This window comes from Brienomyrus brachyistius, unplaced genomic scaffold, assembly GCF_023856365.1.
Source record: "Brienomyrus brachyistius isolate T26 unplaced genomic scaffold, BBRACH_0.4 scaffold54, whole genome shotgun sequence".
In the NCBI taxonomy this organism is placed as follows: domain Eukaryota; kingdom Metazoa; phylum Chordata; class Actinopteri; order Osteoglossiformes; family Mormyridae; genus Brienomyrus; species Brienomyrus brachyistius.
The window spans coordinates 1,677,863-1,705,589 of NW_026042329.1; the positions used below are offsets into that span (position 1 = coordinate 1,677,863).

Consider the following 27,727-nt stretch of genomic DNA (forward strand, 5'->3'; position numbering starts at 1 on the left):
GGTCCTGGGAAATTGTGGTGCCCAGGAACTTGAAGGTCTCCACAATAGACACCGGGCTGTCTGCTATGGTGAGGGGGGACAGTGTCGTGGGATGTCTCCTGAAGTCCACTGCCATCTCTACCGTCTTGAAAGTGTTCAACTCCAGGTTGTGCTGACTGCACCATAGTACCAGCCGCTCCACTTCCTGCCGGTATGCAGACTCATCACCATCCTGAATGAGCCCAATGACGGTGGTGTCGTCTGCAAACTTCAGGAGTTTTACAGCTGAGTTCCTGGAGGTGCAGTCATTTGTGTAGAGGGAGAAGAGCAGTGGGGAGAGGACACATCCTTGAGGGGCACCAGTACTGAGTGACCGTGTTACAGAAGTGATCTCCCCCAGCCTCACTTGCTGCTTCCTGTCTGTCAGGAAGCTGGTGATCCACTGACAGGTAGCTGGTGGCACGCTGAGCTGGGAGAGTTTGGAGGAGAGGAGTTCAGGCACAATGGTGTTGAACGCCGAACTAAAGTCCACAAACAGGATCCTGGCGTAAGTTCCCGGGCGGTCGAGATGTTGTAGGATGTAATGCAGCCCCATATTCACTACATCATCCACCGACCTGTTTGGCCGGTAGGCAAACTGCAGGGGGTCCAGCTGGTGTCCTGTAATGTCCTTCAGATGGGCTAACACCAGGCGTTCAAAGGATTTCATGACTACAGACGTCAAGGCAACAGGTCTGTAGTCATTCAGTCCAGAGATGGTGGGTTTCTTGGGGACCGGAATAATGGTGGAGCGTTTGAAGCAGGTGGGAACTTCACACAGTTCCAAGGATCTATTGAAGATGCGGGTGAAGATGGGAGCCAGCTGATCAGCACAGGCTTTGAGGCAGGAGGGGGAGACACCGTCTGGACCTGCGGCTTTCCTGGTCTTCTGTTTCTGGAACAGTCGTTCTGTTGTTGTACTAACGTGACTTAAGATTTTATGTTATTTATGTTTACTTAGTTAATATATGATTAATTTGATTATATTATTATCTTTACTAAGTTACCTCAGGACCGCTGTAGGTTTTGAGTTAATAAACTGTCTGCCGTCCCCTGCTGGCCAAAGCGTCGCCGCTGCGATATCAGGCTGCTGCGCTCAGTGAGCAGAGAGCGCGGATTAAGTCTGTTAGTTACGTTCTGGGCAGCGCGGAACCGGGACATTAATGGGATAGAATAGGAAGCCTTTATTGTCAGTGTACAGGTAGCACATACAATATATAGACAGAAATATAAAATATACATATAGAGGGGAGGGGAAAAGCTCCCCCCACTCATCAGGCTTAGATTTCATTACATTTTATTTTATTCAGAATCAGAATTAACTCGAATATGTATGTACTATGAATTTGTTTAGGCAATTTTGGTGCATTTACAGACAACATAGAACATAAGTCATATTGTATGTTTGTTCAGCTTACAGAACCAAATTACTTGTTTTCTTTAACATACGTCACACGTCAGACAGAGTAAAAAGGGTTATACTGGTTATAAAGCAGAGATTTTACCTTTTTGCCGTGGAGAAGCAGCGACATGTGACACTCTGATAAGGTAAAAATGATTCCTCCAGCACACAGTGAGCTATCCCAGCATGCACAGCGACACGGGGGAGTTTGGATAAACACAAAACCCTGGACAGAGTCGTTCAGTGAATGAGGAGGTGAAGCTGTACAGGAGGGTCAGTCCATCAGAGGAGACTCTGTAGAAGGACAGAGTACCAGCCGCCCGGTCCAGATACACTCCTACTCTGCGGGAGCCTGAGGGCTTTATGGGTATGTCAGTCTGTTTCTTATTGTGACAGACAGAGTAACTGTCAGGAGAGCAGAACAGCATCCATGACTTGTCATTGAATCCAAGCCCACAGTCAGCCCTCCCTCCTTTCCTCCCGATTCCTTTATAAGTCACTCCTATCCAGGCTCCATCTCCACTCCACTCAGCCTCCCAGTAACAGCGACCAGTCAGACTCTCTCTGCACAGAACTTGGCGCCAGCAGTCAAATCTCTCTAGATGATCAGGATATGGCTGCTCTGCCCCCCATGTCGCCTTCCTGTTCCCATCTGACAGAGACAGGCGGCTGTTTGCTGTGTTGGGATCCAGCGTCAGCTGGCAGGAGTCTGTAGGCAAGAGGAAGAGCGATTAATCCCATGATGAAGCCCAGCATCTCCATCATTATCACTGTCACACCTCACACACTTGTGGCGTCACTGAGGGAGGAAGTAGCGAGGGAATACGGAAATGGACAAGCCGACTACGCCACTCTGGGAATTTCACCCAGAGAATTAGAATACCGGAGTTCAAAACCCACTCCAATATAAAAGGACACAGATTCGTGATCACCATAGGGGAGACTCGAAGACCATAAACACTCCCTTTATTAGGCTGCTGTTAACACTCCAAAATAAAAACACAAAGAAACCAAACAGCAGATTACAAAACCAAAATTACAGCACAAATACAAATCAAATCATGTTTAAAACACTCCAATCACACGACAAAAAGAGGAAACCCAAACCAGGCAGCTGTTGTCGGGAGGGGAATGGGAGGCGTACAGTCAGACAACACTCTAAGGGGTCCCGCAGCACATGCCGCACGTACATCCACCCAAGGGGTGGGCTAAAAGAACGCAACGCGACCACGCAGCGCGGTATCGCCCGACACGGATCCTCACCGCCCAGCACCAAACCTTCCCAACGACACCCCCCCAATTTACATCCAATAAATAAAACACATTAATACTTAAAACCAATTAAAACATGAAACAAAACATAAAACATCCGGGCAAAACAGCAGCAATTGTAGTGACTTAGTATCCCGTTGATCGTCTGGCTCACATCGGTCCGGGACACTCCAAGTCGCGATCCACTACAAATACAAACACAGTATTAGGTATGCCCCTACTACCCAAACGTTGGTAAAAGGAGACGAGACATACCTGGCAGATTACACGCGGTAAAAGTTGGAAAACCTTAAAAGCGGAAGCAACCGCAAGCTGCTAGATTTACCAAGCCCTTGCAACTGTAAGAAAGATACCAAAGCACATTACAACCACCCATACAGCAAGCAAACGACCCCGTCCACTGATGCCCTACCTGCAGCGTTGGATATAGCCACAACTTCCGGAAAAGGAGATACTGGCGCACGGAGAGTCACGTCACGCTTACAAATCAGTCACACACGCAACCACAACCGGGTCCTATATACGCGTGCTAGCTGCAACAATTAAGCAATCAGGTTAACGAAATTACCATGCCCCAACCAGATCGCACCCTCCAGCTCCACCTCATTACAATCTACCCCAGGATTTTGCATCGTCGTCCCGACGATGGACAGCTAAAACCAAACCCAGGGTTACTGCCAAGGTCTAAACATAGCCCCTACTGCATGAGACACAGGTCCGGAAGAACTCACAGCCCCTACGGCCACGCCCCCTACCGACCTAGGAAGATGATAAAGATTAGTATGTCGGCCTGCAGTGGTCCTGGCGGTTCTTCGTATCCCTACCCCACTGGTACTTGGCTGTTCCATCACTTGAGTGGTGACTACAGAGGGTCTTGAAGGAGTACCCGTATGCCAAGAGGCATATTCCTCCCCGCCTACCCCAGAGTGAATTGGCATGTCTGGAGGCAACGCTGCAGCTAACGACTGGGGGCACTGGGAAAGACCTGTACAGGCAGCCCCAGGGGCAGATGACACCGTATTCCCCTCCACTGCAGGGATCCGAACCCAGAGCTCCTGCTCAAACGAGTCCTCGGAGGTAGCCACCTCTTCAGCTGGAAAAGGCTGAGGATCACCTTCGACTTCACAACCAACACAGGGCTTAAGCATGGTCCGATGAACATGCTTGACCTTCTCTAGAGCATCAACTGGTGCGACAGTATAAACCACACCCCCCAACCTAGGGGTTTTCAATACCTTATGCACCACTGAACTCCAGAGGTCTTGGATTTTATGTCGGCCCCGGACTCCAAGATCACGTACATACACCAACTGGTTCTCCTGTAACGGTGCAGCCTTCACCCGGTAATCATGGCGCTCCTTACGCCACCCTGCGGCCATAGCAAGACGCTCCCTGGCACCCTCAAACGCTAACTGAAGTCGGGTTTGATGCTCCACTATCCAGTCGTTCACTGTACCAGGCACTGGTTCTTGAACCCTGCCCAACAAAAAATCCACAGGCAGTTTGGGATCTTGTCCAAACATAAGAAAGTATGGTGTCTCACCAGTAGATTGATGCGGTGTAGTATTGTAACTAAATGTCACCTGGGGTAAGCATGCTGACCAATCCCTCTTCTGGGACGCAGGGAGTGTCCGCAAAAGATTGTGCAAAGTACGATTGAAACGCTCACACTGACCGTTACCCGCTGGATGATAAGGGGTAGTATGTGACTTACCAACACCATACAAAATGCAGAGTTGATGCATCAACACACTCTCAAAATTACGGCCCTGGTCGGAATGAATATGACCCGGAACTCCCAATTTGTAAAACCACTCGGTCACCAAAACATGCGCCACTGTTGAGGCGCGTTGGTCCCGTGTTGGTATAGCCAAAGTATACTTACTGAAGACATCAGTCATCACCAACACATTCTCCACCCCATTACGTGCTGGCTCCAAAATGGTGAAATCCAAGGCTACCATTTCATTGGGTCGTGAGGCCAATAAGTGTCCCATGTAGCTGTGGGGAACAGGCTGAGAGACTTTACTGACCTGGCAGCGTTCACACTCCTGGCACCAGCGTGTAATATCAGATGCCATTCCTGGCCAATAACACCGCTGCCGCACTAGCTGACTCGTTCTCTCGATACCTTGATGACCATGATCTTGATGAAGCTGTTTCAGCACCACCACCTGCAAGGACCTGGGCAAGACCAGCTGGAACACCTCTTCACCCCCATCAGGACGGAGAATCCTCCGATACAGCACCCCATCCTTTTCCACCAGACGGTCCCACTGACGCAACAACAAGGCTGAAGATGATAGCTGACCCCGTTCCACAGCAGTAGGACGCTCCCTCCTATTCCAAAAGGTCAGGATGCTACAAATATCAGGGTCAGCTTCTTGCTGAACTCGCAAATCGACCGAAGAACACTGCGGAAAGACCGAAACAACCGCCTGTGACGCAAAGATGCAATTACTGGGTACCGGGGTCTGCTGCACGACAACTGGGACAGCCGTCCCAGGACGATCTGAGGCAGAACTAGGCGGTAGATGTTGCCGAGACAAAGCATCGGCATTTCTATTACTAGTACCCGACCGATACTTCAGCTCATAATCAAACACCGCAAGTTGAGCCGCCCACCGCTGTTCGGTAGCACCCAGCTTGGCGGTAGAAAGATGGGCGAGGGGGTTATTATCAGTAAACACAATGCACTTAGCGCCCAACAGGTACTCACAATTTCTCCGTCATGGCCCACTTCAGCGCAAGAAACTCGAGTTTCATGGAGCTGTAGTTCGACATGTTCCGCTCCGCGGGCCTCAAGCCCCGACTAGCATATGCAATAGGCCGAATAAGGCCACCCTGTTCTTGAGAAAGGACAGCACCCAGGCCCCCATGGCTTGCATCTATTTCCAATCGAAAAGGCAAAGAAAAATCGGCATAGGCCAACACTGGTGACCCCACCAATCTACTCTTTAAGCCCTCAAAGCTAAGCTCACACTGTGCAGTCCATGCAGAAGCCAGAGAACGACCTGAAGCGCCTCGCGACTTTGTCCCAACTAGCTCTGCCACTAACTTATGCAAAGGGGCCGCCAGCTGTGCAAATCCCTCCACGAAACGGCGATAGTAGCTAGTGAACCCCAAAAAGGAGCGGAGCTCAGAAACATTAGAAGGCCTCTTCCACGTAGCCACAGCCTCAACCTTTTTAGGGTCTGGGTCGAGACACCCTGGCTTGAAATCACATGACCCAAGTAACCAACTTCCTTCTGAAAGAAAGCACATTTCTCCAACTTAGCTTTAAGGCCCTCCCGCTGTAGCCGTCCAAGTACCAACTCCAACCGTTCCAGATGCTGTAAAACAGAGGAGGAAAAGACCAGCACATCATCCAAGTAGAGCAACAATGCCTGACAATGCTGATCCCCAAAGATTCGCTGCATCAACCGTTGAAAGGTACTAGGCGCGTTACAAAGCCCAAATGGCATTCGGTTCCACTCAAAAAGCCCAAAAGGCGTGCAAAAGGCAGTCTTGGTCCTATCCGATTCCGCAACGGGCACTTGATTATAACCACTGGCTAGATCGAGGGTAGAAAACCAGCATGCACCTGAAAGGGCATCCAAAGATTCCTCGATGCGAGGCAATGGAAAAGCATCCTTACGGGTCTTACTATTTAGCTGCCGATAATCCACACACAACCGAGGGCTACCATCCTTTTTCCTAACCAGAACGATGGGGGATGCATAGGGACTGCAACTCTCCCGAATGACCTGTGCCTCAAGCAGCTGTTGGATATGGGCCTTCACTACCTCATACTCAGAGGGAGGTAATCGCCAATAACGCTGACGAACCGGAATGTCATCCAATAATGGAATCTCGTGGGAAATGAGGTTACTGCAACCCAAATCCCCATCATGTGCAGCAAACACCGAGCTAAACTTCAGCAAGACGGCCCTTACCTGATCCTGCTCTGAACTAGGCAATGCTGACAAATCAAGTTCCTGGATCCGGGTTTCAATGGAAGCATGGGCAACTTGATCGGTAACCGAACCAGCCACCGCCCTCACTTCAGCAACTCCAGTAGGTAAACTGGTTATAAGAACATCACTCAGCCTCCCCAGAATGGTACGGGGATACAACACCACTGCCTCCGTACCCACATTAACCACTGGAATATAAGCAGTTCCCCGGTCCACTTGAACCAAAGCTGAAGGGGCCAAAAGCCCTCCGGGCAACCCAGCCGCATGCGGCTCAAACAAGACAGAGCCGTGCGCAATGTGACCAGAACAGGTAGTCGGAACAAATGCAAGGACACCCCCAGGGACACGAGATGCCCTGCCTCCCCTTACACGCACAGTCCTACAGGACTCAGTAGGGATCGCATCAACCTGATGACACTGCTGCAAAGCCTGCCGGACTGACCTCGGGGCCTGCACCACAGGCGGATGTTCAACCCAAAGCGGCCCATGCTGACCAAACAGGTCGCGATAACACTTACTAATGATGTTCATCCCTAAAACACCAGGTGCTTGGGGAACTACACCCCCGGTCGGATCCTTGACCACTAATACACCACAACCTGGTATCTCCCTACCACAAAGGGTCACATCCATTTCCAGATACCCAACATACGGAATGGCCAGGCCATTGGCAGCCCGAAGCTGCAGCCACTGACACAGCTTCAATCGATCAGGCCCCCATGGTTCAAAATGGCTCCTAAAACAGCTTTCCGTAATCGTGGACACCATCGATCCAGTATCCACCAAGCAGGATACCTCCACCCCACCCATATTAACGCTGATGTGCGGACAAGATGACATTAACTGAGACACCATCCCCACATTCTCCACTACAGAGCCAGTAGAAACCCCCTCCGCGCTGTGGCTCAACAACGCGGCGGGTACTCGTTTCCCGGCTGCTGACCAGACTGGGCAAGGCTTGACACCGAGCCGGAAGAGGGTGGGTCCCTAGGAGCAGAAACCCTTGGTCCCTCACAATTCCGTGCAAAGTGACCAGGTTGCTGACACCGGCGACAAATGACAGGGCCGTGAGGGCGAACTTGCTTAGAGGCCTGCAAAAGTGATACAGACCGAGTGAGCAAATTAATCTGCTCTTGTTGCTGTGTCAGAAGGTCCTTTAATTCTAGAAACTCACTATTTGAGGCTACCACCCTAGGAGCAGAGTATGACTGACCTTGCAACCCATAGGAGATACCATAGGCAGCAGGAACGGACAAGCTGCGACCGCGCCCACCAAAGGGGGTACCCTCACGTTCCCATCTAAGAGCCTCCCTCCGTACATCCAACAACCTCATGGAGGGTTGACACCGAACCAGTCGTTTCAACTCTCTACGGAGTGCACAATCAGCAACATGCTCCATAAATTGGTCTCTTAACATTACCTCGGCATTAGGTACCGCATGTGGCGCAGCCTGTTGAATCTTACCCATCAAACTCATTAGGGCCAATGAAAACTCAAGCAGACCCTCCCCATCCTGTTGCTTCCTAGAAAAGAAAGCTTCCTGCAACAATACATGAGAATAAGAACACCCATACAGCTCACGCAATATTGCCAGTATCCTTTCCGGGTCACCCCGTTCAACCGCCGAGCGATGTTTAATCTCCTCCTTGGCTCCCGCCTCTAAGTGGTCAAACAGAAAAAAATGCTTGATCAGCAGATGACAAATGCCGAGCCCGCATACACGCTTGCACCTCGTCCTCCCATTCCTCGAAGCTCACCCCAGACCAGCCCCCAAACATGGGACACTTCCGGTCCCTAGAAATAAAAGCAAACCGGTCGGTAAAAACACGATGCTCGGCTGAAACAGATGGCGGTGCAGGGGCGGATTGGGTGACAAAGGGATCTGGAGCCTCTGCTCGCTCCTGGCGCAAACGATCAATATCAGCCTGGAGCTGCCCCACCAAATCCCAGAGCTGTTGCACTTCGTCATCCATGATAATAAAAAGTAGGTGGACTACGAGACTCAGCAAATTTACGTAAAATACCGGCTCAACGGACACAAATGCTACTGTTTTGCCTCTTGGTTACATACACATTCAAAACCAAATCATAAAACAAAAGATAAAAATTCACCTATCCTTCCAAGGGAGTGATCAGGAAATCACGGCTCCACCATATGCTGGTGAAGATCCTGCCGACTACGCCAAATCTGTGGCGTCACTGAGGGAGGAAGTAGCGAGGGAATACGGAAATGGACAAGCCGACTACGCCACTCTGGGAATTTCACCCAGAGAATTAGAATACCGGAGTTCAAAACCCACTCCAATATAAAAGGACACAGATTCGTGATCACCATAGGGGAGACTCGAAGACCATAAACACTCCCTTTATTAGGCTGCTGTTAACACTCCAAAATAAAAACACAAAGAAACCAAACAGCAGATTACAAAACCAAAATTACAGCACAAATACAAATCAAATCATGTTTAAAACACTCCAATCACACGACAAAAAGAGGAAACCCAAACCAGGCAGCTGTTGTCGGGAGGGGAATGGGAGGCGTACAGTCAGACAACACTCTAAGGGGTCCCGCAGCACATGCCGCACGTACATCCACCCAAGGGGTGGGCTAAAAGAACGCAACGCGACCACGCAGCGCGGTATCCCCCGACACGGATCCTCACCGCCCAGCACCAAACCTTCCCAACGACACCCCCCCAATTTACATCCAATAAATAAAACACATTAGTACTTAAAACCAATTAAAACATGAAACAAAACATAAAACATCCGGGCAAAACAGCAGCAATTGTAGTGACTTAGTATCCCGTTGATCGTCTGGCTCACATCGGTCCGGGACACTCCAAGTCGCGATCCACTACAAATACAAACACAGTATTAGGTATGCCCCTACTACCCAAACGTTGGTAAAAGGAGACGAGACATACCTGGCAGATTACACGCGGTAAAAGTTGGAAAACCTTAAAAGCGGAAGCAACCGCAAGCTGCTAGATTTACCAAGCCCTTGCAACTGTAAGAAAGATACCAAAGCACATTACAACCACCCATACAGCAAGCAAACGACCCCGTCCACTGATGCCCTACCTGCAGCGTTGGATATAGCCACAACTTCCGGAAAAGGAGATACTGGCGCACGGAGAGTCACGTCACGCTTACAAATCAGTCACACACGCAACCACAACCGGGTCCTATATACGCGTGCTAGCTGCAACAATTAAGCAATCAGGTTAACGAAATTACCATGCACCCTCCAGCTCCACCTCATTACACACTCACTAACACAGAACTCGCTCCAATACACACATTTTATTCCCAATATACTCATGTAGCCGCCCGAGTCTGCGGCGCTCCGGCTGCCCCCTGCGCTGTGAGACACGCCGCTCTGAGAGACTCGCTGGGGACCCAACTGCACTTTAGCCTGCGCTCTATTATTCTGTACGATACATAAAATATAAAAAGTCAAATATGTGAATTACCTCAGGAAATGTTGGACGCCCGCGCGACGCCGGCGGGAACACGCGCCAAAATAATGCGCGTGTTAAACTAATGGCCTTAATTACAGGTAAATAAAATTACAAACAGCATTCATCAAACATATTAACCATAAAATCATACGACAAAGATTACCACTAAAAGTGAGTTTCTCTTTAGATCACAATATGAATTTCTTTTAATCCACTCTGGACACACACCTCTCTCCAGCAGCGCGCAGACGCGACGCTCCCAACGCGGACGCATCTAGGCTGGTTCTCCGCAAAGCGCATCACCCGCGTATTACACCGCGTATGCGTACATGGAAACTTTCATATTTCTCTGGTCAAGCTGTGTACTTTGCACATGCGCACGTGTCCTATTTAAGTATTATTAGTAGTAATTCTGATATTCCCTGCACACGTACCACAGTCGCGAGGTCTATTTATGTTTCCCTACGTTTTACAAATTCAGAGCGGCAGTTCACGGGGCTGCCAACTTTGATCAACTGGCTGGCGTGAGATTTTCAATTCGGGACAAGTCTGCACACATATGCATACACATTTATATGTATATGCAAGCTACAACAATCCTCATCAAAATAATCTATGTTGGCGTTTAAAGACGAATTTGGAGTGCGGCAATCGGTCGTCCGCGGAGGAGTAAAATGCATCATAAAAGTCTACACAAACACGTCCGCTTGTACGTGCGTGGAGAGGTACCAGTCTGGCCGCCAAATGTTTTTTGTGTCTTGATTCCGGCTTCGTCTGTGCACCTACATGAGGATAACAAGACGCATGCGCGACGTGGAGTGCCACCAGAAATTGGGGTGGCAGTATGGTCACGTTTTGTCACGGAACATTTTCTTTACTTACGGTACAGATAGTATTGCAGTAGCATTTGATTTTTTTAAGAATGAGTGTCCAGAAGAGCTGTATATTTTCACAGACAAGAAAAAAATATTCCGAACACTATTGTGTCCTTCTTTGTACAGCATCTTCAAAATTCAATGGCAATTAAAGTTTCTAAGAAAGCAGTGTCATGCGTACAAGGTACAATGAAATTCTAACCTGAAATTCTTACTTGCCTATTTTCATAAGCAGCATTATTTTTCATACAGTTCCATCCATCCATCGATTTTTTTTGCCACTTATCTAATATATAACATATAATCTATATATAATGTAGTACAATATATAATCTCTCAGGGTATATATATATATATATATATATATTTTTATATATAATAATATATAGAGATTATTATATTATATATAATCTCTGGGTCTGCCCCCGGGCCTCCTTCCGGTTGGACATGCCCTGAAACACCTCCCCAGGGAGCCGTCCAAGAGGTATCCTAGAACCATCAACTGACTCCTTTCAATGCGGAGAAGCAGCGGTTCTACTTTGAGCCCGGATGTCTGAGCTCCTCACCCTCTTTAAGGCTGAGCCCAGACACCCTGCTGAGGAAACTCATTTATGCTGTTTGTATTCGCAATCTCATTGGAATTTGGTTAAATTACTGATATCCATCCATCCATCCATTTTCCAAACCGCTTATCCTACTGGGTCGTGGGGGGTCCGGAGCCTATCCCGGAAGCAATGGACACGAGGCAGGGAACAACCCAGGATGGGGGGCCAGCCCATCGCAGCAGGTAATGCATGATGAAATTATTCATATACTTTTATACTAGCCGAAAGCGGGAGAAAAGAGAAGAGAAAGAATAAGGAAAGGACAAGAAAAAAGAATGAAGGAAAGAGAGGGAGAGGGCAAATACAGTTCAAAGTCATTTTCAACACTTTTGCCTAGAATCAAAGCTAGAACTTTATATTGGATGCCAATTATCAACTAAAAGAAAGTCTGTATTAGGTTTTAAAATTATATTGATTATGCTTTGGCATAATTTGGCAGGAAGTACTGAGTTTATTATGCTCTCATTTTATATTTGCCGTAAGAAAAGAGCAAGATTTTCAGTGAAAGGTTTATAAAATTCTGAGGTTAGACTGTCTGTTCCCGGCGATTTATTATTTTTTAAGTAATTTATTGCTGCAGACATCTCAGTTAAATCAATTGGGACGCCACAAAGTTCACGATCCGCATCAGTTATTCCCATGATGTTTGAGAAGAAATCAAAAATCTTCAATCAAGACTAATGACATGCAAATTATTAAAGTAAAGCAGAATTTGGCTATTTTCTTGATGTCATCTGCAGCATTTCCATAAATCCTCTCCCGCATAATGCAGTTGTTCCTGACTTGCTGACTTTCCAGCCTAAAGAAATAGGCTGAGTTCTGCTCACCTTGTTCAAGCCACAAGGCACAAGGCACATTTTTGCCACAATCTAACAAAGGCTCCTTCTGCCTTATGTTTATATATAATCATTCAATTTATTCTGTAAGTTACCTCCTACATTATTTTCTGTATCAGTAAGACGGTTGACTGGTTTGCAGGTTAAAGCAGTAAATCTGATTTATAATTTAGTTTTCTTCATCTCTTCCAATTCACGCCAAGTCACTACTAAACCTTCTGACAAATTTAGTTACATCATGTTATTATTGCAATACTTTTTTTCTGTATTGGGTCTGTTCTAGTGTAAGTCAATTATTCATTCTGTATTTAAAATAGCTTCTTTATTTTTCAAGATTGAACTGTTTAATTTCCCGTTTGAAGATATTTTATATCCAGTAGATGATGACAAAGATTGCATGTTCTCCCCATGTCGTCATGGGGTTTCCTCCGGATACTCCAGTTTCCCCCACAGTCCAAAGACATGCTGAGGCTAATTGGAGTCGCTAAATTGCCCATAGGAGTGCATGTGTGAGTGAATGGTGTGTGAGTGTGCCCTGCGGTGGGCTGGCCCCCCATCCTGGGTTGTTCCCTGCTTCGTGCCCATTGCTTCTGGGATAGGCTCCAGACCCCCCGCGACCCAGTAAGGATTTTCCGGTTTGGAAAATGGATGGATGGATGGATAGACGATGACAATATGGATACATGGATGTCAATGGCTCGGTGGTCAGAAAATGGTGAAGGTATAATGTTTGTTTAAATATTTCCTAATTCATTAGAAATAAGCCAAAAATCAGTTTGCGGCTGATTTGAAAAGGTGCTATTGTTTTATCTCTTGTTTAATCTCTTCCATCATTTTTTTCTTTTTTCACAGCCTGTCATCATGACTATGTATAGTTATTGCAGTCACTGGATGATTAAATAAAACCAGACAGTAGTAAAACGTTCATAAGTTCATACTACACGGTAAACAAAACAAGTCGGTTTGCAGCTCTACTCAAAGCGTGTTCTTCAGAGCGCCATCTTGACTCCCTCGTCCTTGTACAACATTTAATGCCACAACCTCATACTAACAAGTGAGATTGGAAATGAAGGAACCGACCAAGATGGTTTTCTGACACTGCCCCCTGGTGGACATGACCTTTAATCCTCCAGATAGATGTAAACTAAGCACGCAAGTGCAGTCGCGCTGTGTGAAGTCATGGCCCTAAAGCACAGACTTAGGAGATGTTCAGTGTCACAACCAGTTCGGGGAAGACTGCAGGTGCCGTCTTAGGACAATATTAATGAAGCAAACGTGAAGGAAGGAAGCCCCCCCCCCCCCCCCCCCCCCGGACCTCACTGCTCATAGATACCGTAGCTCACACAGGATAAGGATGCAGATAAAAGGTCTTGACAAGCTCTTACTGAGTGATACCAAAAGTTCCTGCTACCCAAACAAAGTGAGGGCAGTTTCCCAGCTTTCAGCATTACAGTGCATGATGACATCTAAGACAGACTGGGCCCTTACCCCCCCCCCCCCCCCGCTTACTTGGTTTGGATCCCCTGCTGTAGCTACAGCCCACACTAGGCAGTGAGGAGGAGCCCCAGTGTCAGCCATTCCTGCTCTGACTGACTTCAGGGGGAACAAAGTGCATCAAAGTCCACAGCTACTCTCTCTCATCTGACTCCAGTTGTGTGTCACCTACACACTGGGTCAGACAATGTGTGTGATACATTAAACTGATCTTTACTGAATATCAGGTCTGTGGCTGGAAACTCATTATTAATGACTGATTTTATTATCAAGATAAACCTTGATTTTTATGCTTTAAACTGAAATGGGGTCAAATGAAAACTATGCAGCAGCCCTGATCAAACCAGCTACTCCTACTTGCCCTTTATCAGTGAGACTAGAGCACTTAGGGAAGGAGGTGGAGCAGCCGCCTTATTTAATGGGTTTGAATTATTTTTACAAGTCAGGCACTACTTTCTGTCAGAAGGGTAATTATGAATCTGAATGAACAGAAATTACATGTGGAGTTTCTAAAGGGTCCGTTATTGGCAGTGGGCAGTGGTGGCTTAATGGTTGTTGGCTTGAATCCCCGACCAGCAAGGCACCGCTGAGGGACCCTAAGCAAAGCACTGCTCTCAGGGCGCTGAATTAGCTGCCCCTTGCTACATCACGATGTCACATATGGGTTAAATGCGGAGGACACATTTCGGTGTTGTGCACTGTGTGCTGTGGTGTGTCAACACTGATCACCAATTAGAATTATAATCCTCACTGAGCCTCTTTGTTCAACATCTACATGCTTCCATTTGCTCAGATTACGGAACACTATAAAATCTATGGAACACTTAAGGCCATGTTGTTAGTAAATTCACAACAAATAATAATCCATTGTTATGCATTATAATCATGGCTTAAAATATTTATCAAAAGGCATAACACATTATAGGCATGCTTATTATGCATAATGAATTATTTAAGAAGCTCTCATTTTTAATGCACTATAAATACCTTCATAATGCATTAAAATGGTCGGTATAAGCATTAAGGATGCTTTGTATTGCATTATGAAGGTATCTATAGTGCCTTATAGTTGAGTGTGTCATAAAGCATTCATAAAGCATTATAATGATGGGTATAATATGTTATGCTTTTTCATGAATATTAATAGCTGTGTTTAGAATGCTTTATGACTGCAGTATAATTAAGCAATGACATATGAGAAGATACTCTGATATATCATGGCTGTGATTCGGTCAAAGGCACAATGGCAGCTTATAAAAACTTATTCTGGAACAGAAAAGAACAAATCCCACAAAACGGAATACATATGAACCTTTACTCTCACTGTCACCTATGTTCATTTTTTAAACTGGTGGAGACGCAGGCAGGTTCTGAAAAGGCATCAAGTGACAACCAGCCCAGCACCGGCTCCATGTTGGTGGAAATGAGGCATCAGTACAGTGTTCCCAGGTCCAGCCCAAGGTCTGCTTAAGATCCACCCAACAGAAGCTGAAACCAGCCCAATAAGAGAGAGAGAGAAGGATTTCTCTCTAAACCAGATACGGAAAAGCTTGTTCATGTGTTTATTTCCAGCAGGCTAGACTATTGAAATGGTGTCTTTGCAGGTCTTGGTAATAAATCAGTCAGACAGCTGCAGCTCATCCAGAATGCTGCCACCAGAGTCCTCACTAACACCAAGGAAGTGGAGCATATCACACAGGTCCTTAATCACTGCACTGGCTTCCTGAGCATCATAGGATTAATAATTAAATATTACTTGTGTACAAGGCACTAAATGGCACTAACTTCCTTGAACCTTGTGAAGCATCCAGACCCCTGAAGGTTTACTCAGTGTCCCAGAATGAAGACCAAGCAGGCTGAAGCAGCTTTTAGTCTCTATGCTCCCTGTCTGTGGAACAAGCTTCCTGAAGACCTGAGGTCTGCTAACACTGTCAGCTCATTATAATCAGGGCTGAAAACGTTACTGTTGCTGCTTTGTTTCAATAAATTAAATTAGCAGGAGTTTAGTTATACGCTGCCTCTACAATGTCACTTCTTTTTAGTTAACTGTTTATTTGTTTTTTGGGCTTTTAGACTTTTTAAAATTGTCTTTTAAATTGACAATTGTCACGATCTCGCTGGACACGGGTAATCGCACAGGTGGGCGAGCGAGCGGAATGCAGGCAAACAGGCAGGATTCAGGGAATATGGGGGTTTAATGGGGAGACTCAGGACTAAAAACATCTGACGCCGACTAACATCAATGACAGACAAGGGAAACAGGTAAGACCAGGACTTAAATAGGACGGGACTAATCAAAGTAGGTGGACAAAGCTGGAGACGATCAGAGAAGCACACGTAGGTAATCAGGGGGCGTGGCACACACGAGAAGCGGACGAGCCGGGCATGACAACAATGAACGTGTTTGTAAGTCCCACACCAAAGTTCCGAAGTACTGAAAAAGTATCCCAGCTCCAATGGTGCTTTTGGTACTGGAACTTCTGGTACTGGTACTTGACCGGAAGTCAATGGAAAAGGGAAAGAACCAAAAGTACCGTACCTGGTGCAGTGGAAAAGCACCCTGAATAAACTTGCCTTACTTAGCAATTGGATTCAAAGTCCACTGAGATAAAAAGCTCATGTAAATATGAAAGACCAGGAGGCAGCAGGAGAGAGAAAGAGAAGCTCCACTAGCAGAAGAAAATGAAACACAATAAAACACAGTAAAACACACTCCACCTCATACAGGGAGAGAGAAGCATGTCTGTGAACAGACTCACATAGTAAGAATTCTGCTCTGGTCCTGGGCAGTAATACCGGTAGGAAGGTGTCTTTGGTAACTAGAAGGAGACAGAGAGAAACAGGGATGTGAGCAAAAGGAATTTACTTGTGGGAGATGGACGTCACTCACTGTGGAGATAACAGCAGTAGGGTATTATCATTATGAGGGACAATAACAGGCATTTTAACAAACTGCAAATCATGGTAAATTACACATAATACATATTTTTGGTTTTTGTAATGTAGAAGAAACATGTTTCATGTGATCTGGGTTTTGCAGCCAGTAGAATGTGAAGCTCTTTCACCAGTTATCACAAAGATTTAAACTTATTGAAAACAAACTGACTTGGTCACACAAATGTGAGGCTGACTGCACTGCATACTCTCTCTGCGTGGTCCACATTAGAGGGGGGGGGGCAATCTTACCCGCAAAGTGCCAGTGTGTGCACAGGTCTTTGGGGTAACCTTTTGGTTAGCTGTTCAACCCCAGGTGTGAGACCCTTCAGCCAATCAGTCCTCTAATTAGTAATCCAGCAAAAGCAGCCCTTTCTGGGTAAGATTGGCCAGCCCTGGTCTATATTAACATGAACAGACTAGAAAATCTATTAACCTGGGTGATGGATCTCTGCCATTTTCATTCTGCAAACATTCTCCAGTTGGTCTTTCAGCTCAGAAACCGCCTTCCTCAAATTCCCAAAATCAGATCTTGGACAGACAGAGATTCTGGGTCCAAATCCAGCTTCAGGAGTGACAGGAAGAGCCTGGCGCCTCTACAGACACACAGTCTGATTAAACAGCTTCATCAACACAAATGTGTATTGCAATCTAATTAACAGGACCATTAACATCTGACCAATGACAGACTAGCTGAAATACAAATGGCAATATGCATTCATTTGAATACTCTGGTTTTCTTATTGCCAAAGTAGCTGTTCTGTTACCTGGAGGAAATGGATGTGATCCTCTGTGTGTGAAAGCTGCTCCAGCTCAGAGTGTCTCCTCTTCAGTTCATCAATCTCCAGCTTCAGTCTCTCCATATCTCCTTCAGCCTGACTCACTGCAGCCTTCTCCTGATCTCTGATCAGCTTTGTCACCTCAGAGCGTCTTCTCTCAATGGAGCTGATAATCTCAGTGAAGATCCTCTCGCTCTCCTCCACTGCTGACTGTGCTGAGGTCTGTTGGTAATACAGGGAGCAGAGGACGGTAAATTACAATTGGCCCCTTTTGAGACTCCAGAGAGCCTCATTGTACAATAGAGATGTGAGCTGACAGGAGGTATAAAAACAGCACAGGGCTGGGGTTTGGAGCGTCACCATGTTGGATGCCTGAGGTACTGAAACCCAGCCAGCACTCATTGGAAATGATCACTCATTAAGCTCATACACTGTCAGCTGCAGGGATTTGGCAGAGACTGGTGGCTGTATGGGGCAGGTTGGTTGTCACCATTAGGTCTCAGTTTAATAGGTGACTTTTTTAGTGTTTATTTGCATTATGCTGGGTTATGAAAAGTTGCATTTTTCTCAAATGGGCATTTATGGTATTTTTTTAAATAAATAAGCTACTACTGCTGCAACACTTGGTTAAACTCTGTAATCTAGCAACTTTATCCCACTGACCCAGAATAACCCACAGCAGCATTAATTTGATTAATCCTCGCAAGTCTGTAAATCTGCAATCTGTTGAATCTGAAAGAAGATTCAATATGATCACAAGCCAGCTGTTATCTTCTCCTCAGGTTCATACTCACTGTGATTGAGCCCACAGCCTCTCTCAGCTCCTGCAGCTCCTTCTCTCTCATCTGAATTCTCTGCTGAAATTCCCTCTGTGTTTCACCCATTTGTTTCTACAGATAGGAAACAAGACGACAAAACAAGTTTGTTTCATTAGCTGAGATCCCATTCATTTATCATCCTGTCCAGGGTGGACCCCAGCCTTGGGCCCTATGCTGCCTGGGAAAGGCTCCAGGCACTCCCCCTGACCCTGACCCGGATTACCAGTTAGGACATGGATGGATGGATGGATGGATGGATGGATGGATGGATAGATGGATGGATGTTCGTAAATGATTTATTGACTGTAGGTAGGATAAACTGGACATAGACCCTTTGGTCCTGTTTCCACCTGGTATTAACATGCATCCTGGGTGATCCAATCACAAGTGGACAGCGCTAATTACCCAGGACGCATTGAAGATGCATTGAGATCCGATCACTCAACCCACATTGGGAGGTGGTCTGAGCTGCATATGGCCACATTCTTATAGCAATGTGAAGGCGAATGTGTCCTGGGCTGCATTGCAGGACCGGCTACTCAACTGACGTCCTATTTGATTGATGTCAGATCGCATGTCAGTTGAGAATGGGCCACTGTGTAGTAAACGGTATTCTGAACAACAATAATGCAGGGGCGCATGCGCGAGTGCTGACCCGCGGCAGTGACATTGTGTATGTTTGTCTACTTCGTTGCATGATAATTATATTTGACAATACGCTGATTAAGATTGCTATACTTATTTTTGCCCTTGTAATAGTTTGGGATATTGTAAGCGGACATGGAGGAGAAATGTGTTACTCGAGGCATGGCGATCCGGTATCCAACGCTCGTGTCTATACCAGGGAGGAACTACTGAATCTCCGGTATACAGCAGCAATCATTATACCTGTACCAAAAACTCAGTACGCAAAAACAAAAGATGACTTTAGACCCATCGCTCTCACACCCCTCCTTAGCAAATGCATGGAGCGCTTTGTTTGGGATGAACTGACCCGCCAGGTAGCAGGATCGTTGGACCCCATGCAATTTGCCTATCGAAACCACAGGAGGGTGGAGGATGCGACACTCACCCTGCTAAATAGCATTTACAGTCATCTGGACAAACCCAACACTCATGCTCGTATTCTTCTTATGGATTTTTCCTCAGGCTTTAATACAGTCCAGCCACACCTCCTCCTTGGGCGTCTTTGTGACCTGAAAGTGAGCGGTGGTCTCATCCTTTTCATCAGGGAATTCTTGAGAGACCGACACCAGCGAGTCTGTATTAAGAACTGCCTCTCTGATGCTCTTGTCCTAAACACAGGTGTCCCCCAAGGATGTGTACTATCTCCCCTGCTTTTTTCCATATATGCAAATGAAATTCAGTGTAATAGCAGCCACCTTTCCATGCAGATGACATGGCTTTAGTCGCCTGCCTTCGGGACTTAAACAGCTCTCCCTACCTTCAGTATATCGACACCCTGGCTTTGTGGTTTGACAACAGCTTTCTGGATCTTAATGTAAGCAATACCAAGGAGATGTGGCTGGTGAGCAGCAAGACGGGAGGCGACAAGAATGCTGTCGCCACCTTCAAGCCAGTTAGTATGAAGGGTCAGGAAGTGGAGCAAGTCACCGAATTCAAATATCTTGGGACAATAATAGACAATCAGTTAAGTTTCCAAAACCATGTGGATTATGTGTATAAGAAAGGAAGACAGCGTCTGTATCTTCTGAGGAAGCTCAGGAGTTTTAACACCAGCCAGCGCACAATGTCCATGATTTACAAATCATTGACTGAGAGTGTGCTGACATTCAACATAGTGTCATGGTATGGGCAACTTTCGGTTAAACAGAAGAATATAGTGGCACAAATCGTAAACCAGGCTGGGAAAATCATTGGACATAAACAACATCAACTCTCCCACCTGTACTCACAGATTTTGACAAAAAAGGCACAACAGGTCTATCAAGATTTCACTCAGCCACTTCACTGTACCTTCCAATCATCAGGCAGGAGACTTGTAGTCCCATTAGCTAGGAAAAAAGGCTACAAGCGGTCATTTATCCCATCGGCTGTAACCATCCTGAACAAAGACTATTTTTCTTAGATAAATTAATTAGCAGCTAGTTTTATTTTATTGGTATCTTATGTATTTTGTTTTAAATGCATTTATTTATGTTAACTTTCTCGCTTGGAGTAAACTGGACTGATACTTTTAGTTGCATTGACATATGTTCATTGTGTATAGTGTTGCTTGTATTGTGTGTTGAATTCGTCACTGTCAAAGATGAATTTCCATCTGATGTAAATTTGATGGACATTAAAGATGTATTCTATTCTATTCTATTCCATCTTTTCTCCTGCAATACTGAAAAATTAGAATCTGCTGGGATGTTGGTTTAATATTTAATATCCTCGTGTGTGCCACGCCCCCCTGATTATCCACGTGTGCTTCCTTGATCGTACCCAGCTGTGTCTTGTTATTTTGATTTGATCCTGTCTTTTTAAGTCTAAGTCTTGTCTGTGTCCCTGATCTGTCATTGATGTTAGTCGATGTTCGTGCTTCGTTCCCTGATTAAACCTCGAGTTCTGCCCTGTATCCTGCCTGCCTGCCTGTCCGTGCGCTGCCCGCTTTTCGGCGAACACAACAATTATTAGTCATTATTGTGTCCAAGGTTCAGTTTAATTGTATGAATACATAATATCAGATTTGGGTGAGGGTATTACCCAATAATCTGTATAATTTTCCCAGTATAGAGACCATGAAACAAATGATTGATGAGGCTTTGGTCAATATGCACAACCCTTCACCATAGTGGATGATGCTGGATTTAGGGAGTTTATGGGCATCCTGGATCCAACCTACATTCTCCCATACAGGCAAACATGAAAGGGTTTGGTGACAGAAACATTTAAGATAGAAAAAGAGAAAGCAAAGGAAGAGGTGAGAAAGGCCAAAGCAGTAAGTCTAACATCTGACATGTGGACATCAATACATATGGAAGCTTATTTAGCAGTCAAATGCCATTTTATAAATGATAAGACTGAGCTGTCGACCGTATTATTGGGAGCAGGAAAATTCCCAGAGTCTCATTCTGCAGAAAACATGGCTGCAGTCGAGGCAGCTTTGATGGAGGAGTGGGGAATACAGAATAAAGTCTGATGGCTCACATTGATGCTGCACAAAATGTGATTGTCTGTGTCAGACACACAACCTGCATTGTACATGCACTGAATTTGGCTGTGAAGAAGGACATGGATCAGACACAAGGACCCGATAATATCAGGTCCAAGGTAAGACAGATTCTACGTGACCTACTTCAGAACCAGTAAACTGCTAGAGAAAGGCTTTGTCAAATCCAGCAGCAGATGGGCAGCCCCACTCTGAGAATGATTACAGAAGTGGAAACCAGCTGGAATATCACCTATTCAATGCTGCGATGATCACATGATCAAGGAGAGTCGGTTGGAGCTGCATTGGTCACTCTGAAGACAGAGCTCACATAGCATAATGACACTGGCCACACTGCTGGGTCCAAGATATAAAACTGCAGGTTTCTGTAGCCAATCTAATGCTCAGGCTGCTGTACCGAACTAACAAAGAGGCAGATGTGACATATAAGACAATTAACCAATAACAACGGTGCAGGGAAAACAGGCAACAAGTGCAGCAACTTATATTAATGAACACAAGACTAGGAAAACTCCCACAAACACTGAAAGTAAGAAACACACACAAGGAATTCAATACTTAGAAAATACAGAAACATGTGGAACATAATAAAACAAGGGACAAGCTTCACAAGGAGAACAGAGAACTAATAAACACTGGGAAGAACAGAAAAGCAATAATTAAATGAAAGAGGTGAGGTTGGTTCCTGACCTGCCTCAAACCCATGACCAGCTGGTCCCAGCCTCTGTGTCACACACTCATCCCAATGAGCCGAATGCAGCCATGTGGGGAAAAGGAAGAACACACTAGGGCCAAAGACGATGAGAGGACAAAGGGGATGGACAGCGATGGCTGCTGGCCACACGGGGAAGAGACACAAGGACAGGCACTGAGACGAAGCTTCATTATTTATGTCAAAGCTGCTCCACGCTTTATTAATATTAGTGAAATGTGCAGGTAAAAATTTACAATAATGTAAAATTAAAGCATGTAGGTAAGAATGTGTGTTCAGTAGCCTAGCAAATGGATGTGTGAATAGAAACATATAATAACAGTGTAATTGTTTATGTAGTTTTATATTGGGCTGTCCAGAGGCTTGAATTCCTGGTTAGATATTCAGTCCCACTCCAGCCCTGACTACTTTTACTTCACTTGTTCCAAGTCAGACATATAATTCAGCATATCAGACAAAACAATTAACCTCTTTGTTAATATTTTCATAAATTTTGAGCTTCACTGGTTATCATTAAAAGCCAAAATATTATCCTATGGCAACCAACACAATGCATTAAAGGCTGAGCCCTTTAACCTTGAATAGAAAAGTATTAATCTACGTATTTCTTAGTACTGAAAGACCTTTTTTAACATGTGCATTTGTACTGTGTTGATGTAGGTAAGGTAAGGTAAGGTAAGGTAAGGTAAGGTACGGAGGTAAGGAGCACACACTGAGTACAGTGCCTTACCGCACCCACCACACGACGAACCACCTCAGGGATGAGAACCTGAGTGCAGCCGTGCAGTGGGTGACACCTCAGCACCACACCAGTCCCAATAGAACAGTGTGAGTTTTATCCGGTGGCTGCAGTGCAAATCCTGCAAAAAACCTCCTGATGCAGTATAAATATGCATGTGGATAATGTGAAAAGTTAAACTTTATTGTGAAAATAATATTTTATAATAATGATTGTCTAATGAATATCGCAACATTATTACGAAACTTAATACGATATGTAAATTTTAAAATTATACATGGAAGGCAAGTGTTATTATGAAATGTAATACCTTTTATGAAATAATTAAAAAATAAAAGGATACATTATTGAAATATTTATCATTTTATTTATATTTTTTGATATACTTATTTATTTTATTTTGAGTATCATGGTGTTCCATACAAACATCTCAGGCGGTTTAGTTACCCTAAAATGTGCTAATAGCTTCTGATTTCTTCCTGTCCTTTTAATGTTCAGCAGATTCTGCATATGGACGTTACTGTCGAACCTCGTTACTACGTACAAGACGGGATATCAAAAACATGTCCGTTATAAGCACAGAACGTTGTAACCACTCAGTGCAAGATGGATGAAAGAACTCACGAAATATCCATGTAAATGATAAAACTTTAATAGAACAGACCCTTAAATTGACTACAAAACAAACAAACACATTATTACTTGTTAAATAATTCAACAAAGCTCATTTGGATCCTTGAAATTTTCCTTAAATTACTCACGATTACTTAGTGCCGGCCGGCGATAAACGGCAATGAAAATACACAACGGCTGGTCAAAATAGATTTTTAAAATAAACATTCGCATCCAAATTGGCATTTGGCCTGAAAATATTAATGAAATATTGGTCAAATTAATTATTTCTGCTTTCGTTTTGGAGACATTTTGACACGTGCTGAATGACAAGAGGAAAAACGTACGGGGCGCCCTGCAGTTATTACCGGAGTCCGGCCGTGACGGAATAAAGCCAGCATTGCCAAGCAACGCAATAGACAAATGTGCATTGTCGGGCGAAGATCGGGTAGATATAGGTAGATGTAGCGACACAAGTTGTGGTGGGCGGGGAGAGCGCTGCACGTTGTAACGATGGTTAGTTTTCGTATTTTCTCTAGAAATGTGGATGTTGTATCGAAGTTTACGCTGTAAACAATGGCTGCTATTGGAATAATACATAGGCTAAAACGGGAATTAGAAACCTGTACGTTGAAAAAGTTGTATCCGGGTACGTAGTAACGAGGTTCGACTGTATTTACGTGCTTATTTAAGTTACTTTGGAAAGTGAGATCCAGTTACAAACGGATGGTCAAGATGGATGTGGAGACGCATGTTAAAAGCAGAGCCTTTGACTCAAGGTGTTTTAATAGTAACAATAATTGATACTTTCACTGATCCATCCATCCATCCATCCATCCATCCATCCATCCATTTTCCAAACCGCTTATCCTACTGGGTTGCGGGGGGTCCCGAGCCTATCCCAGAAGCAATGGGCACGAGGCAGGGAACAACCCAGGATGGGGGGCCAGCCCATCGCAGGGCACACTCACACACCAGTCACTCACACATGCACACCTACGGGTAATTTAGCAACTCCAATTAGCCTCAGCATGTTTTTGGATTGTGTGGGGAAACCAGAGTACCCGGAGGAAACACCACGACAACATGGGGAGAACATGCAAACTCCACACACATGTGACCCAAGCGGAGACTCAAACCCGGGTCCCAGAGGTGTGAGGCAACAGTGCTAACCACTGCACCACCATTCCGCCCCCACGTTTAAAATTTATGCTTTATAAATTAGGATTTTGCCATCTTTATCATTTGACTCTCTGCCAGCCCCCTGGAGGACGAGCTCCCCCTTTAAGTCTGGCTCCTCCCAAGGTCTCTTCCTATGTTTCTCCTTGCCACTGTCACCTCTGACTGTCTCTCTGGGGACTTTGAGCAGAGATAATGTAAAGCGCTTTGAGACAATGTAATGTTGTGAAAATACACTATAAAACTACAAATTTATTCTTTTTTCTTTAAACAGTTTTTTAAACTCCCCCCCCCCCACAACTGGCACTCTGTAGGTGAGAGCCAGCTGGCTGCAAAGGACAGCCACCTATAGTAGGACCCAGAGAGCTGGGGGCTAAGGGCCTTGCTCAGGGACCCCCAGATGTACCAAGGCCAGGCTTGAACTGACAATCTTCTGATCATAGGCAGAGAGGCTTAGCCCACTCAGCCACAGGCTGCCCCAGAACTATCACACTCTGGGGGTTTCATGTTTACTGCACCATTCTCAGTAAACTCTACACACTGCAGTGTGTGAAATTAAAATCCCAGGACAGGATAAAATCCCAGGTCCATTTACCTCGGAGGTCAGAACTCGGAGCTGGGAATGACGTCACAGACGAGTTAAACACGTTCCAGTGCAGCCAGTCGGAGAGCAATTTAGCAAAACCAGGGACCAGTTTCAAAAAGCAAGATTTCTTGTTTAGCCAGATTACTTGTTGGATTTAATGTGTCCCAGTTTAAATGGCCTTTTTCTTCATTGACTTATATTTAGCCCGACAAGCTGTCTGGCTAAGCAAGAAATCCTGCTGGCTGAAACGGGCCGCATTTCCAGTCTGGCTAATTGTTAGCCATTGTTAGCAATATCAGTTGGTAACAACACATTCCATGATATTTTGCACCCAAAAACACCATACAGTAGCAACACCTCCACAGATAGCAGCTATACAGTACTGTGTGTATGACTGATTTAATGAGCTAAAAATAAGATATAAGTGCTAATAAACAGTATAAAAGTACAGCTTTAGCTTCTGCTGATAAAGGGCACGGCCATCTTGAATTCTGAGGTCAGGGTTCTGTAGATTCCTCTGACTTCAGTGGCCTGTACTACTGTGGCCCTAGTGAGTTCTTCTGTACTATGAAGGGTTACTGGCTTGTCAGGGTAACTTGTCGGATTTAAGGTACCACAGTTTAAATGGACTTCATATTCGTTCACCTACATTTTTCCCAGACTACCTTAAATCCGACAAGTTAGTAACCCTGCTAGTAAGACCGGATAAGCAGGTCATGGCAACTTTACCGAACCAGACTTGTTCTGAGTGTTTCGTGGCAATTACACTAACATGTGTTAAGACAAAATCCATTTATTTAAAACTAACTTTTAGATAATAACAATAATTGATACTTTCACTGATCCCTTTGGGGAAATTCTTTTAGATAGAAAGGGGAAATTCTTTTAAATTAGCCTCACCTGTATCTCCGCCCTTCCTGTAGCAGCTGAGACTGTATCATGGCCTCTGTGTTCATCCATCGTACAGAGATAACAGATACACTGCTGGTCGGTACGGCAGTAGACCTCCAGGGGTTTGTCATGCTGGGAACAGACCTTGTCCTTCAGATGGCCGGTGGCATCAATGAGCTTGTGCTGTTTTGCATGGTGGAGTTTATTGTGAAGCTGCAGGTCAGTTTCACAGTAGGAGGCCAGACACACCAGGCAGGACTTGACAGCTTTGTGTTTTCTCCCAGTACAGACATCACACTCCACATCTCCAGGTCCAGCATACTGGTCAGCAGGAGTAGCTGCTTGTAGTCCAGTCTTCTTCAGTTTCTCCACCACTTCAGCCAGCATGGTGTTTCTGCCCAGAACAGGTCTGGGTATGAAGGTCTGTCTGCACTGGGGGCAGCTGTAAACTCCAACATGATCCTCCTGATCCCAGCAGCTCTTAATGCAGCTCATACAGTAACTGTGTCCACAGTGAATAGTCACTGGATCCTTTAGTAGATCCAGACAGATTGGACAGCTGAACTCGTTTACATCCACTGCAACTCTGGCTTCTGCCATTTTACCACAAACACTGATAGGATTCAATTTCGTTTTTTCTGATAGTCGTCTGTGTGTGACAGTGGGAGGAACTTTCTGCTTGTTAGGCTGCAGCTGGTGTGGTTTTGGACTGAGGCCAGACTGAGAAGAACAGACTGGACAAACAGTGGAGCTGGAGTTTATGAACATTATACAAACTGTACCCAAAGCGAACATTTATTTTTCTTTCATAAGAATAACAGTTACTGACATTGTTTTTCTGTAAACAAACTATAATCCTACTCTTTGATTTTGTACAGTAGATAGAAATTAGGTATAAAGGTATAAGAGAGCAGATCTACTGAGAATGAATTTCTGTGTCTGTTTAGAAACATGTTTGGGATCATGTGATTTCAGGTGAAACATGCAGGGATGTGCAATTATAGACAGACTGTGTTAGGATTAGACAGAACAAGCTTTGACAAGTGCTGTCAATCCACAGATTTGTTTTTTTACATTCTTCTATATATAATATTCATGATAATAAAGGGTGTAGCACATATATGTCATTTCTTCCTTTTCTTTCTGTGTGTTTGTGCTGGGAGTGTATTTGTGTCAGGAAGGAGAGTCAGGTGACCAGGTTCAGAGTGATAATTTTTATCAACCAAAATAATTCCATACTCTAATAATGAAAATTTATTCTAGATATTCATTGAACACTATTAAGTTAAAGTCCCATATTTAAGCCAAAAGTTAATGGACCAGCTTCAGCCATCCCCAGGAACAGAAAGATCATATATTTAAAAAGTATCCAATTAATT

At 45.1% G+C, this 27,727-nt stretch overlaps 1 protein-coding gene across 1 annotated transcript; it reads right to left on the reverse strand.

Moving 5' to 3' along the window:
* Positions 1–1,381: 1,381 nt before the first annotated feature.
* Positions 1,382–26,973, reverse strand: LOC125724049 (tripartite motif-containing protein 16-like). The gene is made up of 6 exons (XM_049000977.1): positions 26,358–26,973; positions 18,431–18,526; positions 17,625–17,858; positions 17,294–17,453; positions 16,683–16,742; positions 1,382–2,129 (listed from the first exon to the last, which is right to left on the reverse strand). Exons 1-6 carry the CDS (start codon positions 26,946–26,948, stop codon positions 1,597–1,599), a joined length of 1,674 nt encoding a protein of 557 aa, XP_048856934.1. The 5' UTR covers positions 26,949–26,973; the 3' UTR covers positions 1,382–1,596.
* Between the last annotated feature and the right edge of the window lie 754 nt (positions 26,974–27,727).